This window comes from Tiliqua scincoides, chromosome 1 (assembly GCF_035046505.1).
Source record: "Tiliqua scincoides isolate rTilSci1 chromosome 1, rTilSci1.hap2, whole genome shotgun sequence".
NCBI lineage: Eukaryota > Metazoa > Chordata > Lepidosauria > Squamata > Scincidae > Tiliqua > Tiliqua scincoides.
Window position 1 is genome coordinate 266,690,852 of NC_089821.1, and position 16,326 is coordinate 266,707,177.

Consider the following 16,326-nt stretch of genomic DNA (forward strand, 5'->3'; position numbering starts at 1 on the left):
AACTCTGTTCTTCCAATAAATACTAGTTTTGGTTGTCTTTGCAGCCCAAAAAATACACCTATTCCCTCAAGTCTCCTGGTGTTCGTCCTTCAAACCCAAGACCAGGCACAATGAGGCACCCTACACCTTTGCAACAGGAGCCAAGGAAAATCAGTTACAGTCGTGTTCCTGAGAGTGAAATGGAGAGTGCAGCTTCAGCACCAAACTCTCCACGAACACCACTCACCCCGCCCCCTCCATCTTCCACTTCCAGCACTACAGATGTCTGCAGTGTTTTTGATTCTGACCCCTCAAGTCCTTTTCATTCAAGTAGGTGTTCTAGCTAGGTTACCTATTCTTGTGTGTGGCAATGGTCAAACTATTTAAACATTACTGATAATGTGCTGGTGGTGTCATTTGCCAAAGCAGAGGCACAAGCTAGTTGGTGTTTGTATCTACTTAGCAATTCTTTGATTCAGTTCAGAACTTGATTTATAAAGGACTTACATGTCCTCCTTTCTAAATCAAGGTTTGCACTGAATAAAATTAAGTACATCTCACCCTAGTCAGTGACTCGATAGACCCCTTGGAAGCCCCATTTTGTCAGCATAGAGTTCCTAAAAGAAGAATGTTGGTGAGTTCCCATTTGCTGTCAGCAGCACACTCACTCACAAGCACATGGCCCCTCTTATTCTCATTTGCTTTGTGTGTTCTCCAATCATATTGAACTTTCTCTGCATTGAAGAAAATACACTGTTTAGCAGCATGCTATAGTTTTGTTCTCTCTTTTGTGCTATAGTTTTGTTATTTGTGAAGCATTTTTCATGGCATCAAACAGTTTGGCCAAGGAAGGGAAGGTTGTAGTCAGATAAGTGACAGTTGACAGATCCACGCTGTAATGTGAAGCCATGAATAAACCATAGTTAAGCATTGCTATCATGCACCTTGGAGTTGGGAGTTACATGCCCCTTTTCTCTCTTTATGTGTAAAGGGAGGAAATCGTTTATGGGAAAGCCAGACTATCAAACTGGGCTCATGACTTATCATTTTATCGGAACCCAACCAGTCACTTTTTAGTCATATTTTACTCTGTTTATAAAAAGCCATTCAAGTATTAGAAAAGAATAAAACCAAAATGAGATAACAGACATTTCTATATACTTTCAGGGTCCGCTTCTGTGTCCTCCATAAGTTTTCCCAAAAGCTCTGATGAAATGACTGTTCCCCCACCTATTCCTCCCCGAAGACGACCAGAATCTGCTCCTGCAGAATCCTCTCCATCCAAGGTAACTTCCCTTCACTTCCATGATAGGAACAGTAGGGTGGAACTATCATTTCACAACTTTTATTGATAGGTTAGAAAAAAATATAGATGGAGTTTAAAACATATATTTTCTACTGCAAGTGTTGACTTTGTGATCAGTGAGAAGTATTGTATTAAATAAAGGCTCAAGACTGACCTAAAAGATGTCAGTGAGGATAAGGTTTTTAGATCTTTCCAACCCCAAATATAATAGCTGGGATTTGTATATCACCTTTCTTGGTCACCGGATTACTCCTTTGACTTTAATCCAAGGCAGTTCATGTAGGCAGGCTTTCTCTAAACCCCGGAGGGGGGTTTTACAATAACAAAGTAGTTCTAATCTTTCAAGAACAAACAATATTCCAGATGGATCTTTTGCAGTCTGGTATCAATTGTGGCCGCAGTTGATTGTCAGTCCCACACTGGCTGAAAAGCAGCTCCTTCTCGCTCACCGAATGGCAGCTGGAACAGTCCGATCCCCTTTTAAAGACAACCAGGCCAGATGACATCACCACATCCTGTTGCAGGGAATTCCACAGGCGAACTACACGCTGAATAAAGAAATATTTTCTTTTGTCAGTCCTTAACTCTCCCAACACTCAATTTTAGCAGATGTTCTCTGGTTCTGGTGTTGTGTGAGAGGGAAAAGAGCATCTCTATCCACCCCTGCATAATTTTGTATGTCTCAATCATGTCCCTCCTCAAGTGCCTTCTTTGTAGACTAAAGAGTCCCAAACGCTGTAGCTTTTCCTCATAAGGGAGGTGTCCCAGCCCAGTAATAATTTAGTCACTCTCTTTTGCACCTTTTCCATTTCCACTATATCCTTTTTGAGGTGTGGTGACCAGAACTGGACGCAGTACTCCAGGTGTGGCCTTACCATCTATTTGTACAACAGTATTATAATACTAGCCGTTTTATTCTCAATACCTTTTCTAAAGACCCCTAGCATAGAATTGGCCTTCTTCACTGCCGCTGCACATTGGGTTGACACTTTCATTGAGCCATCCACCAGCACCCCAAGATCTCTCTCCTGATCCATCACAGACAACTCTGAACCCATTAGCCTAAATATGAATTTTTTATTTTTTGTCCCAGTGTGCGTTACTTCACACATTGAAATGCATCTGCCATTTTGCTGCCCATTCTCCAAATTTGGAGTGATCCTTCTGGAGCTCTTCACAATCTCTTCTGGTCTTCACCATTTGAGTAAGTTTGGTGACATCTGCAAACTTCGCCACCTCTAACCCTGACTCCAGGTCATTTATAGGTTGAAAAGCACCAGTCCCAGGATAGATCCTTGGGGCACACCATTTTTCACCTCTCTCCATTGTGAAGTGTCCATTGAACACTCACTCTTTGTTTCCTGGTCCTCAACCAGTTCCTAATCCATGAGAGAACCTTCCCTCTAATTTCTTGGCTGTGGAGTTTCCTCAGCAGCCTTCAGTGAGTGACTGTGTCAAATGCCTTCTGAAACTCCAGATACAAATATAACCCAGTTATCCACGAATTTTTCACCAGCGGTTTTATCTCAACATGATGAGTGCCATTTAAATTAAAGGAAAAACGTTGCTTAATAGCCTCATTAATGCAAGATCGGGCAGCCGACTGTCAATCCATCATTCATTCTCTCTCCAGGCACTTAGAACAGCTTCATTCCAAGGCGAGTGACCCCTCCTTTTCCCCTGAGCACGTGAAAGAAAGATAATCACTTTGCAAACTCACTCCCTCTCCAGGGGCTTAGAACAGCTTAGTTTCAGTTCACTCCCTTCCCTTGAAAGAATGTAAAGCAGAAGTGATAGTCACTTCTGCTTCACATTCTCTTGCTGTTCCAGGCGGAAGAGGGGTCTGCCTCTGAGTGAACTGAAACTAAGCTTTCTAAGCCCCTGGAGAGGGGGACAAAGATTGATTGTCTGTCTGCCAGCCACAATACAATGGTAAGCGAGGCTATTTTTAAACCGCTTCCTAAAGGGATGTGTTTTTTAATTGTTTTTTATTAAATGCAGTTTTTAGCATCCACAGGGGTTGTCAGTTTCATCTTGTGCAACTGTTCTTTTCTTTCAAGTGTTCTTACTTCCTGGCTCAGAGAACACACTACACAGCCAGTTTCATCCTCTCTTGCATTTGAGGAGATTGATCAATTTAGATTAGAATGAAGCTATGGAGAAGGGACAGGAAGCCACTATGTAATTATTTTTTTCCCTGAGCCATTTTTAGGTACTGTGTTAGTCTTATGTCTTAATTTTGTGTGCTTTCTCCCTGCCTTAAATCATTAAGCCTCTAGTCTGCATTGAGATCCTTATTCTACAGTTGTAAGAGCAGTTAGCAGCAGAAACCCTTTAGGCTTCTCTCTATCCTTTTGAAAATCTTCGATAATATGACTGTTCATATTTATTTAAATAAAGGAACTTTAAATTTACGGTAGAATTTCTTTTTACTCAGAGAATATCTTATAGTGGAATATGAGGCCAGAGGGCAGAAGGTCTGGTCTAGAGGGTAGGGCCTCCGTTAGCTGGAAGATCATCAGAAGGTTGCCAGTTCGAGGGCACCGGCAGCTCCCTGAACGGCTGAGAATGGCGAGACCTTGAAGCAGCTGACAAGCCGAGCTGAGTGATTCCACCTGCTCTTGGTGTGAGCAAAAAGCGTCTTGGCTGCCCTCCATGTGAGAGATGGAGCTGCTTGTCAGGCTGCGTGGGAGAACTGGAGGCCAGAAGTGAGACCAAACCAGGAAGATCCATTCTGAAATGTTGTTGGTTCTTGAAAGAGAGAACCTCTACAATTGTAAAAATCCCCTTGAGGGATTTAGAAACGCCTGCCTATGTAAACCGCCTTGAATAAAGTCAGAGGAGTAATCCGATGACCAGAAAGGCAGTATATAAATACCTAGTTATTATTATGAAAGCACAGTGCTTTCCCTCTAATATAGTGGTTCTCTAACTTTGTAGTGCCATGACCCACTTCGTCTTCTGCATTGGGTTGTGATACGATGCTTTCTGTTGCACTGCAAAGCATTACTGGGTGCCCCCAGAGGCTGACTACAGGTTGCATTGTACCCACGACCCACTCCATTGGCCCTTGTGGGCTCAGAATGCCTTGTGTAAGCAAAGTGGAAGTTGTGGACACGACCAGAAGTCACTTCCGTCGCTTCCCCAAAGCATTCTGGGGCCTATGGAGGCCAGTAAAGTTGGTTGTAGGCCCAGCGTGACCCAGAAGTAGCCTCCAGTGACTCCCAGGAGTGCTTTGCAGTGCAACAGCAAGCATTGGGTCATGACCCACCACACATTGCACACCAGTGAGTTGCGACCCACAGTTTGAAGAAATTCTGCTTTAGTATGATGGAGTTGACCTGCCTTATTTTAGCTTACACCAGTGTTTCTCAAAATCTGGGTCGGGACCCACTCCGTGGGTCACAAGCCAATTTCAGGTGGGTCCCCATTCATTTCAATACTTAATTTTTAATACAGGGTGAACCAAAAGTAGGTGGACAGTAGGTGGAATAGGGTGAAACGATGGTGTTCATTATAACCATGGCATTTGTGTTATATTAAATTTTATAACTAAATTTATTTAAATTTACTATTTTTTTCTTTTCAGATAGTTCAGCTAACCCATAATGGCAAATAATTTAAATACTGATGCAAGAAAATGTTATCATTTACTGTCCACCTACTTTTGGTTCACCCTGTATATTAGACTTGATTCTACCATGGTATGTAACTGCATTGGGGAAATGTTACAGACCTATACTTTTAACAGGCTACTATGTATATTCTTTTAACAATGACAGTAAATGGAACTTACTCCTGGGTAGGTGTGGTTAGGATTGTTCAAAATTTTCCTGTTTGATGATGTCACTTCCAGTCATGACATCACATCTGGTGGGTCCTGACAGATTCTCATTCTCAAAAGTGGGTCCTGGTGCTAAATGTGTGAGAACCACTGGCTTACACCATCTGTGTCTGCATCCTCTGCCCAAAATAAATATTAGTAGAGGTAAAGAGATCAATCCTGTAATGTCACTTACAAGTGGATGGTATAGCTGCACTGCAGCTATATACCATGTGCAGATGTCCACCAAGAAGGAAAAGGTTGCAGTCTTAGCCAACCCTCTGATGGAAAGTCTCAAATGTCAACAGGTGAGGAAATATTCTGGGATTGGTAAATGAAGATGGTGCGATCCCTGATCCATCTGCTAAGGGTAATTTTATAAATGTGATTTTATAACAATCTTATAAATCTCAGTTAATATGTCTTGAAGGAAAAAGGCAAGGGGTCTGCTTCATGTCCATAGCCTTTTTGAGGTAGACCTTCACATCTCATCTGATCTCTGCTCATTTCACACATACCACTCCTTTTCCCTTGCAATGGGGAAAGAATCCTGTGATAGAAGTGAACTTGGACTTTGAGCACGTGGACTTTTATTCCATTGTCTGACTTCTGTTGGCTGACCCTAAAGGTTGTGTGTCAAACTCAAGAGATGTGTCTTAGCATATTTTTTAAACTACAAAGCCACTGAACTATTTTTTCTCAATAATTTTTGCATTTCAGATTGCTTCTGCCCATCTGGACAGTCCACCAGCAATTCCTCCTCGACAACCAACATCAAAAATGTATTCGCCAAGGTACTCTGTGCCAGACAGGACCTCCATATCTGACCCTCCAGAAAGTCCACCTGTATTGCCACCACGAGAACCTGTGCGAACTCCTGATGTTTTCTCTAGTTCACCTCTACATCTCCAGCCACCACCTTTGGGCAGAAAAAGTGAACTTGGCAACACTTTTTTTCCTAATAGTCCCTCTCCCTTTACTCCACCACCCCCTCAAACACCTTCTCCTCACGTCGCACGGAGGCATTTACCATCACCTCCTTTGATATCTCAAGATACGGACCTCCATTCTGTTGCTGGGCCACCTGTTCCTCCACGGCAAAGCACTTCTCAACATATCCCAAAGCTTCCTCCAAAAACTTATAAAAGGGAGCCCACGTACCCGTCAATGCATCGTGATGGACCCCCATTGCTGGAGAATGCCCACTCCACCTCCTGAGTTCTCCCTTGTACTTGAGAGAGTGCTTTCCCTGGTGCCATGTCTGTTGCTGGCAATAGATGCACTGTATCTTTTGGCACCGAGAAATTGAGCTGTGTTTCTGCTAACACTAAAGACTCTATAATACATTGGATATATGGTGTACAAAAAGTGAATCTTAATAGCAGGCCCCTTATATCGTGAATAAACTGTTGCTGTTTGTTAGTATAGTTTGCAGAGCACTGTTCTAAGTCACTGGACATCTGAATGTACCAGAATTCAGACTTACAGATCTCTTCGGGCCAATAAGCAAACACCATGCTTTGTGTAATGTCCAGTAAGGGATGGGAAGCATAGTCCTGTAATCATCTGTCCACTGCAGCATAAGTTATTGGAGTGAAAATAAGCACTTTTTAGGGAAAAAAAACACCAGATATTTCAAACAGGGAACTCGATAGTCTTCTTAATTTTCCTTTAATTCCCTGCTTCAGAATCATGAACTGGACTGTAAGGAAGATCTGTGGTACTGAACCAACGTAGAGCTATGGCATAGAACTGTACTGCAGTCCTGTTTACAAACTGTTACAGTTGTTTTATATATATATAGGTACCTAAGCTTCACCAAAGAGGTACTTCGCTTCTCTCTTTATGAATATTATGGTGCCAGTTCAAAAAAAAAAAAAATTGCCAGGAAGCAGAATGCCTAACTTTTGCTGCCTTTAAACAAAATGAGATTTAAGTCTTATATGAATAACAAAATCTGAAAAACAGTGCTGTTGTCAGAGTTAAATCTGTTCATACCTGTTGAAGACTGTTAAATCTACACTAGGTTAGGTCTTCATCTTAAAGTTTACCAATAACCCATTTTATGGCTGGTAGTACAATTGACTATGCCATGGAAATGCAAAGGATGATCCACTAGCCATATTCCCTAGTTATCATGTTTTAACTAGCAGTAGGTAGATGAATAATCAACACCCGTAGAATTGCCTTGTAGTTAAAAAAAAATCATATGTATATAGTGAATGTTGCTTAAATATACCTGCAAATTGTTTTTAATTTAATTGAAATAAAGATACAGATATTTTGTCTGGCTGACATATATTAAATTATTGCATTGCTAAATGTACAATTCATTTTATTTCAGTTTAAAGCAGTAAGGAGGCACGTGTTGTGGTACATACATCTTTCTTTTTTTAGTTCTTTGTTTGAATTTGTAAAGAATAAACTGAGAAATCCAAGGTTTGGCATGTGAAATAAAGGTGAATTAGGGATGGCTCAAGTGGGAGGGTTTAAAACTGGGGTTTTAAAATGTAATGAATACCATATCATGCATGTAGTGAATGCATATCATGCATTACAGGTTTCTGTTTGAACTCTGACACTTTGAAGTTGCTCATTACTCTGCCAGAAAATAGACTAATGGACACGAATATCCTGCCTTGGATTATCCATAGACCTGTGAACTGCGCTTCTGATTCCAGTACTGTGACAGTAATGCATGCCACTTATTGAAGAAACTTAGTCATCTCTGTTACACTAGGATTTGTGAATGGTGCTGTATCGTGTCCTTAGTTACTAAGACTTTCTCATAGGACGTTTCCTCTTTGGCAAAATGAAAATACGTTTCGGCAGTCTAGGAAACCATGTCATGGAACAGTGTTGGTAAAAGACTGTCACCGTGGAAGCCAACTGTTATATGGCATTTCCTCAGCATTATGTGTGGTCTTTGCATTTCAGAAGATCTTTTCATTTCACCTGCATTGAATTTAATTCTTTTTCTTGTACTATGAACAGAATCAAATAAGGGCATTTTCAGAAAAAGATGTTTGTATAATGCTAGACTACACAACAGATGTTAAGCTATCAAGCTGAGGCCAATGGGTATTCTAGAATAGTTGACCTTTTCATGGAGAGCTGAGAAATTCATCCCTACTCACTCATTTTCCCCCCCTAGTTTTATAAGGACAATATCAACTGTCCTATCAATAGGAACTTTAACATTCTTAGTTGCCATCTCTCCCACCCAAATCATCCTGAGTGAAACTTGTGCCGTTTTGATGTTTTCTTTGAGCTTGGCTGCTAAGTTTCCCATTCAAGCCAATTTTACTTTGGAAGAGGATAATAAGGGAAGGGAGTCCACAGTTAATGCTTGCTAGTTTCATTTAGCATTTGCAATTAGCCATTTCTTATATAGATCTGCCTTGAGTGAAAAATCCCTGAACAGTTCACTTTTAACATTTGCTCCAGTCCCATAGATGCTAAAATGACCGTTTGATACATCCCAGATCATTAGTAAATTAGCTTCTGAAACCAAACCTTTTTTGGCATCAGAGGCCAAGCTTAATCCTGTTCATGTTTATGTGGAAGAAAGTCTCACTGTTCAGTGGGGCATACTCCCTAATATGTGTGTTCATGTTTGCCACTTTTGTCAGTGCATTACTGATGAAGGGCTGTTTGCCACCTTCAGAGTTTCCTAGTGGTTAGGGTGAAATTTTTGCCCCTGATTAAATATTAGGAGGGGCTCCAATGCACAAATAACCAGTATGTGATAAAGATGCCCATAACCCTTTGAAGTAGAAATTGTACCTTAGCAAATTATTGATTGAGCCTTTATATTAACACAATGAAAACTAATTTATATTAAAAGTGTGCCATTTGTAGCATGGGATATGATCTATCTGATCATGTTTGCTCCCTCCAAACATTGATTTTCATGCATCCTGTTGTCCACTAAAGAATTTTTGCCATGGGGTTTGATAATTCAGCACTATTTGTAGATTTTATCAGAAGTAAACATTGTTGCTTGCTTTAAAATTCATCACAAGGAATTACTAAAGTACTCTCTAAAAAGTATTTTGTAACTTCCTGAATATCTATTTAAATTGCCCATAATTATATGAAGTACAAAAAAGTTGGTGTATGTTACCTCTGAGCTATGCAAACGTCTTAATTGGACAAGATAAGAAATACAAAAAATATGCCATTAAGAGACCAGTGTATGTTAGTATTGGAGCATATGATCCTTAGAGCTACAGAACTGCTGGCAGAATGGAAAAGTAGCTTACTGGTTAAATTGAGAAGCCAGGTGGCTGAGATGCAACTTCTCTTTTCATTTAGAGAAGAAGCATTTGTTGAGCAGCTAAAGCCATTATCTGTTAGAAGTAATAAGTTTCGTTTCTATTATCTGAAAGTCAGGTGCCAACTGCAGTCTGTCTAAAAGAGTTAGTGGGAGGAGATCTTGTGAGTCTACAGTCAGACAGGCGATATTTTGGCCTTTGAACATTTCAGAAGTAGAGGTTTCTCATAGTGATATACATCATAGTTGTCTACTTTCACGTATTCATGCCATCTTAAGTCAGGCTGAATGGAACTCATGCAGCTAAATCTTAACTGAAAACTTAGAAATGGCTTTGAATTTAAAGGGCTGCATACAGGATTCCATATATATGTTGGGCATTTTTGCTGCTGCATACCCCAGTCACCCTCTAAAAAAAATCTTTAGTCAAATGGAGGAAATTGGCATTCATGGAACTCTGCTGTGTTCATACACAGGGCTCATTATTTGCCTACTCTTGTTTTTGCAGAATTGAGGGAAGAGGTATCTTGGTCACTTGACTGACTGTCCCTCTAGTTGTGAGTGGTTTTAGAAGCTTCAGCAACATGTGTTTACATTGGTCACCTTCCATATTGTACATGCTTTTCCATTTTAGGTAGCTTTGTTTTTGAACTTGGCCAAGTTTCTGAGTGGTTTCTGCTGAAATGTGATCACTTTGTTTTCTGAATACTCTTGGTCAGTGCATCTTGCCTACTGCTGTATTGTGTACAGAAATGCACAAACTAAATCCTTGCTGTTTCTTCTAAAGTTGATTTTTTTTTTAATTGGTCACTGGGAGGAATTTACTATAACACCTTTCCTGTTTTTAATTAACAAGGAGAGAAAAAAAAGAGGCGGCTTCTTCAAATGATTTCTCTCAAAACATCTTGAGGCTTAATCCAGAGGATGACCTGGTGTGGAGCTAACTTGCATACCGTTGCTGTAAATTGTGCTCTTAAACTGATCATTTCATTTGGGCTATATTAATTTTCTCTACTTCTAATGAAAAATAAATGTTGAGCCTGTTGCTGATAACAAGTGTAAAGCCAGAAGCACTTGGGTGGTGTCTCTTCCTGTAAATTTCACACCTTATTTGCCATGTATTAAAAAGAAAACCTTAAAGTGCATTTTTTCTGTCAACTGTGAGCAAATTCCCCTTTTGCCTTTAATGACATAATAGTGCATTAAGCAGCCACCTGCTGCAAAATTGCAACTTGAGTGACCTTTGTAAAACAAACATGAAGTCATGTACCCAGGTGAGTGAAAGGGAAAAATAAATCTGGTGCCAGATGTATGCAACTTTCAGTAGCTGCCAAATGTGCCTTTTGAAAAAGTAGGGTTTTTTTTCCTGAAATGCAGTAGATTTTATTATTGGGTAAGGTCTTATTTCAGGTAACATTTCTTATTTGGCAAACCTAATAGAAACCAAACCTTCTGTTTTTTCTGTGTACAGGTTTAAGTTTTTGATGAAGTCTGATAATTTGTATATTTAAAATGTATTGCCTTTTGTTTTAATGGTGTGGATACTTTGCTAAATGGTTAAGAAGCTATGGCAGTTCAATCCAGCTGTGTAAGGTTGAAGTGATATCTAAACTGGCACTTCTTTATGGGCCTGTGTGTACCTAATCATGTCTGTAGGTGAGCTTTGTATGCTATGTCTGCAATGGTATTCCAATTGCATTTAAAGTGAAAATTAATAGTGGCTGTTACTTTTTGGCATTCAAGAGATCTGTTCTTAAAAAATAAACGCCTTACATATCCCACGAGTGTATGTATACTGTATATGTGACAAGTTAGGTCACTCTGCTTTGTTGCTTTTAATATAATGTGTTGCCCCAAAGAGCAACCAGCATTACATTGTACTGTGTTACCCCTCAAAGGTGCAGGTGAACTCCAAACATGGGGAGCAAGAAGATAGCCAAAGTCAAGTGGGCAAGATTAGTGGAAGTTATGCCAGTTTATTGTCCTCCAACTGCAGGTCTGACAGTGGGGTTGCATTCACCTCTTCTCATTGGACCTTAGCTGATAGAAGCTGAGCGCTCAGCTAAGTGTACATGAGAATAACTTTTTAATGAAACAATTAGGCTATAAAGATCTGCAAGAAAATGTCACCTAAAAATGAAGTACCAGAAAATTCAAGGTGTGAGTGTTACTTTACATCTCAGTGTTTCAGTTTCTCATGCACTGAATACATTTCACAGTCTGCCTTACGCATGTAGCAGTTTCTCAAATTATGGTAATCCAATATATCATCTGATATTGTGCATGAATGTTTCTAAAGATATTCTCCTACCTCATCAAGATTTTGACACTTGGGAGACAATGGTACATAAAATACAATGACATTGTCTGTTTTAATAACGCTGCCTAGTGGGAGGGATTTTTTTTAACGTGGATAGTCTTTCAGTGCTCCCAAACTGGCCTATATTTGGACTGGGATAGGAGAAAATCAGTTCACTTAGTAATCTTGTTTTTGTTTTGGCTTCCCAAAATCAATTGCATAAACTGTTCTCCTGAACTTTTGTATGGATTAGGAAATCTTAGGACTCTTCCTGAGGTTACCATGAGGTAACTTCCTGATGGTCACATAAGAAACTCATATCTGGTCTCCCCTTCCCATGTTACATACTTGTATTGCAGCTTGACTGCAAAGTGTAATCAGGAATAAGGAAAATTTAACAGGCGGTTTTTGGGATTGATCCTCAGCTGAATTTGTTCCTACTATTCACATTCTCAAGCAAAGCACTCAGACTGAATTTTACAGGAAAGTTTATTTGAAATTGGAAATATGCCTGGGTTCACACACAGGAAGTTCAAAAATCCAATAGATTTGGCCTGGAAATTCCTTCTCTGCTTTAAATACTCTCTGGCTTTTAAAATGAAGCTGATTTGACTAAAAAAATCTATTTAAAATAAAGTTCAGATTATAGGGCAGCACCAAAGCCATTTTTGGCACAAATAAAACTAGTGCAAGATCAGAACTTTTATTTGCTAACAGTGAATTTTTTATGCACGGTTTCTTGGAACAGCTAAAAAACTGAGTTGTAAATTGAAGCTGCATTCTATTAGCATTTTTAACAGCTATGTAAATACTGAAGTACCATGCTTAACTAGGCTACTCTTGAGTATAGCATCTAAATCCATGCAACGGTTTTTCCACATTCCACTAAGGCATGATGACTCAGAAAGTCCCTTTCTGTAAAGCTTTGGCTCTTACAGCACTGATTATAACCAAAAGTGTGAAGGGGCATGCTAATAAAAGGGGGTATCAAGTGGTGGTTTGAGATGCTTGCAGGGCCACCAAAATTCTCCCTACTGAATCAACTAGCTGAGGGGTTCCCAAACTCCTTACCATGGTGACCCACAATTCGGGAAACGCTGATCTAATCCCATACTGTTCAAAGCTGTGTAGGGTCTGCCACTGAAGGTCACCTACTGGTCCACAAGACACCCTCTGTCAGCTTCTACTGTCTTGCCTGGTGTTAATGAACAGTTCATGTTTGAATATCGCTGTGGTTTTCTATGTAAGATGTCCTGACCTTTTCAGCCACACTAGACGCTGTGCCAGAACCACCATCCAGAGCGCGATACCATAGTCTTCTGAGACTGAAGGTTGCCAACAACATGTCCTGACCACTAGCAATTCAAAGAAACAATAAGCACATACATTGCCTATGTCACACTCCTATGAAAATATAACATACTTGCAAAGCCCTTCCTGCTGGGTGCAGCTTTAGTAGAATCTGACCCTCAGTGAGGAGGGGTCTGATTGAATGGCAGAAAGAGCTTGCAGATACTGGCCATCCATGGTCCACAGATGTCTTATTCTCTTCTGGGGCCAAAATGGGAGGCCTTTACAAAAATATGATTTTTAACCAATCTTGGTTCTCTATTTCAAGCAGCTTTAAGATCAAGGGCTGAAGCAATCCCACCAGAAGAAGATCTGTAGCAGCTGAGCCAATACTGGCCTCTCCCTGGGTTGCTTATTTCTTTTTGAAAAGCTTGCGGAAGGAACTTCGAAAGCCCCCTTTCTGTTCTTGCCTTGGATTGTGGTTGCTGAAAGATGTTTGCTCATTGTCATCCCTATGAGAGAATCTGGTGTGGTCTTCTAAATGCATCTCCTGAAATGGAAAAGAGACGTCAATCGCACCTTTACAAATCTCTCTACAGGTGAGGCAACCTCCCTGTTGTGTGATCAGGCTCACATGATGAAACAAGGTTATAGAAAACACTTGAGTCCATGAAGCTATAAGAAACCATGAACCACGGTTAAGAGAACTGGCATCGAGCCCATGCTCCATCCTATTAAGACTCCCTGCCAGCCTTAACCCACTGTTCACATTAGAGCTGTCTTTAACCACCATTTCTTTAAATAATGAACTCAGGTTACTAAATGGTCCATGTGCAGGTCAGCTAGGCAAACGGAGATCAGGGGTCTCAATGCGTGGATGAGATGGTGGTGTACAGAGGGGGGGTTTAGATTCATTAGGCACTAGGGAACATTTTGGGTCAAGGGGGGCCTGTACAAGAGGGATGGGCTTCACTTGAACCAGTGAAGTGAAGCTGGTGCATAACATTAAAAAGCTGGCACAGCAGCTTTTAAACTGACCCCTGGAGGAAAGTCAACAGGAGCCAAGGGACATCCAGTTTGGGCCTCCTTATCCCTATAGGACAAGGACAGGGAGGTTAGAGAACAGCAATTGATAAATTAAAGATCAATAAGTCACCGGGCCCGGATGGTGTCTACCCAAGAGTTATTAAGGAATTGAAGAATGAAGTTGCTGATCTCTTGACTAAGATATGCAATTTGTCCCTCAAAATGACCATGGTGCCAGAAGATTGGAGGATAGCAAATGTCACACTGACTTTTTAAAAAGGAAGGAGGGGGGACCCGGGAAACTATAGGCCACTCAGCCTAACATCTATACCAGGTAAGATGGTGGAATGCCTCATCAAAGATAGAATCTCAAAACACATAGATGAACAAGCCTTGCTGAGGGACAATCAGCATGGCTTCTGTAAGGGTAAGTCTTGCCTCACAAACCTTATAGAATTCTTTGAAAAGGTCAACAGGCATGTGGATGCGGGAGAACCCGTGGACATTATATATCTGGACTTTCAGAAGGCATTCGACACGGTCCCTCACCAAAGGCTACCGAAAAAGCTCCACAGTCAGAGAATTAGAGGGCAGGTCCTCTCATGGATTGAGAACTGGTTGAAGATCAGGAAACAGAGAATGGGTGTCAAGGGGCAATTTTCACAATGGAGAGAGGTGAAAAGTGCAGTGCCCCAAGGATCTGTTCTGGGACCAGTGCTCTTCAACCTCTTCATAAATGACCTGGAGACAGGGTTGAGCAGTGAGGTGGCTAAGTTTGCGGACGACACCAAACTTTTCTGAGTGGTGAAGAAGCGATTGTGAGGAGCTCCAGAAGGATCTCTCCAAACTGGCAGAATGGGCAGCAAAATGGCGGATGCATTTCAATGTAAGTAAGTGTAAAGTCATGCACATAGGGGCACATAACTATATGCGTAGTTATGCATAACTACATAGATTTATCAATTAAAAGAAGGGGATACAAAATCAAAACTTCACATATAGGCTGATGGGTTCTGAGCTGTGTGTGACAGATCAGGAGAGAGATCTTGGGGTGGTGGTGGACAGGTCGATGAAAGTGTCGACTCAATGTGTGGCGGCAGTGAAGAAGGCCAATTCTATGCTTGGGATCATTAGAAAAGGTATTGAGAACAGAGCAGCTAATATTATAATGCCATTGTACAAGTCGATGGTAAGGCCACACCTGGAGTATTACGTCCAGTTCTGGTCACCACATCTCAAAAAGGACATTGTGGAAATGGAAAAGGTGCAAAAGAGAGCGACTAAGATGATTACTGGGCTGGGGTACCTTCCTTATGAGGAAAGTATGGCGTTTGGGCCTCCTCAGCCTAGAAAAGAGATGCCTGAGGGGGGACATGATTGAGACATACAAAATTATGCATGGGAAGGATAAAGTGGATAGAGAGATGCTCTTTACACTCTCACATAACACCAGAACCAGGGGACATCCACTAAAATTGAGTGTTGGGAGAGTTAGGGCAGACAAAAGAAAATATTTCTTTACTCAGTGTGTAGTTGGTCTGTGGAACTCCTTGCCACAGGATGTGATGATGGTATCTGGCCTAGATGCCTTTAAAAGGGGATTGGACAAATTTCTGGAAGAAAAATCAATTACAGGTTACAAGCCATGATGTGTATGTGCAACCTCCTGATTTTACGAATGGGCTACATCAGATGCAAGGGAGGGCACCAGGATGCAGGTCTCTTGTTATCAGGTGTGCTCCCTGGGGCATTTAGTGGGCCACTGTGAGATACAGGAAGCTGGACTAGATGGGCCTATGGCCTGCTCCAGTGGGGCTGTTCTTATGTTCTTAAATCTTTATCTATTTGGAAGCAAAACAGGGTCATCCAAAAATAAAGTGACAGCTTACACAAACTCAAGGTAGTGGGGGGGGGGGCAACACTGCGTAGTTATGCATAACTACATAGATTTATCAATTAAAAGAAGGGGATACAAAATATCAATGGAAACATCCACAAGATCTTATGGAACACAGAATGCATACAGGTAAGACAACCGTAGCATAATTCAGATTATTGGTGGAGGTGGAGAATGCTTGGTCTCTGCAGAGCATACTTGCTGGTGCTGACTGGTGCTTGTGGATTTTTATTAATGTTTTTATGGCCAATGATTTTTTATTGCTGCAGGCTGCCACTGGTTGACTTTTAATATGGTAATTTTATGTATTTTGATGTATTTTGTGTATACCTTGTGCATTTTTAATAAGTTGTGAGCCACCTTAGGTGCTCTTCAGGGAGAAACGTGAGATATAAAGTGAGTAAATAAATAAATGATACAGGATAGGAGA

General features: G+C 40.9%; 2 protein-coding genes across 3 annotated transcripts in view; one reads left to right on the forward strand and one right to left on the reverse strand.

The window, feature by feature from the left end:
• Window positions 1-10,028, forward strand: part of SOS1 (SOS Ras/Rac guanine nucleotide exchange factor 1) — a 66,399-nt gene extending 56,371 nt beyond the window's left edge. For both annotated transcript variants that reach the window (XM_066625307.1, XM_066625315.1), the window contains 3 exons: window positions 45-309; window positions 1,147-1,265; window positions 5,829-10,028. In XM_066625307.1, coding sequence (XP_066481404.1) covers window positions 45-309; window positions 1,147-1,265; window positions 5,829-6,326 — 882 coding nt within the window. In that variant the 3' untranslated portion in view covers window positions 6,327-10,028. The remainder of the gene's footprint in view (window positions 1-44; window positions 310-1,146; window positions 1,266-5,828) is intronic.
• A 3,353-nt stretch (window positions 10,029-13,381) lies between these two features.
• ARHGEF33 (Rho guanine nucleotide exchange factor 33) overlaps window positions 13,382-16,326 on the reverse strand; it is a 42,070-nt gene continuing 39,125 nt past the window's right edge. The window contains exon 15 of the mRNA XM_066623626.1: window positions 13,382-13,523. Coding sequence (XP_066479723.1) covers window positions 13,386-13,523 — 138 coding nt within the window. The 3' untranslated portion in view covers window positions 13,382-13,385. The remainder of the gene's footprint in view (window positions 13,524-16,326) is intronic.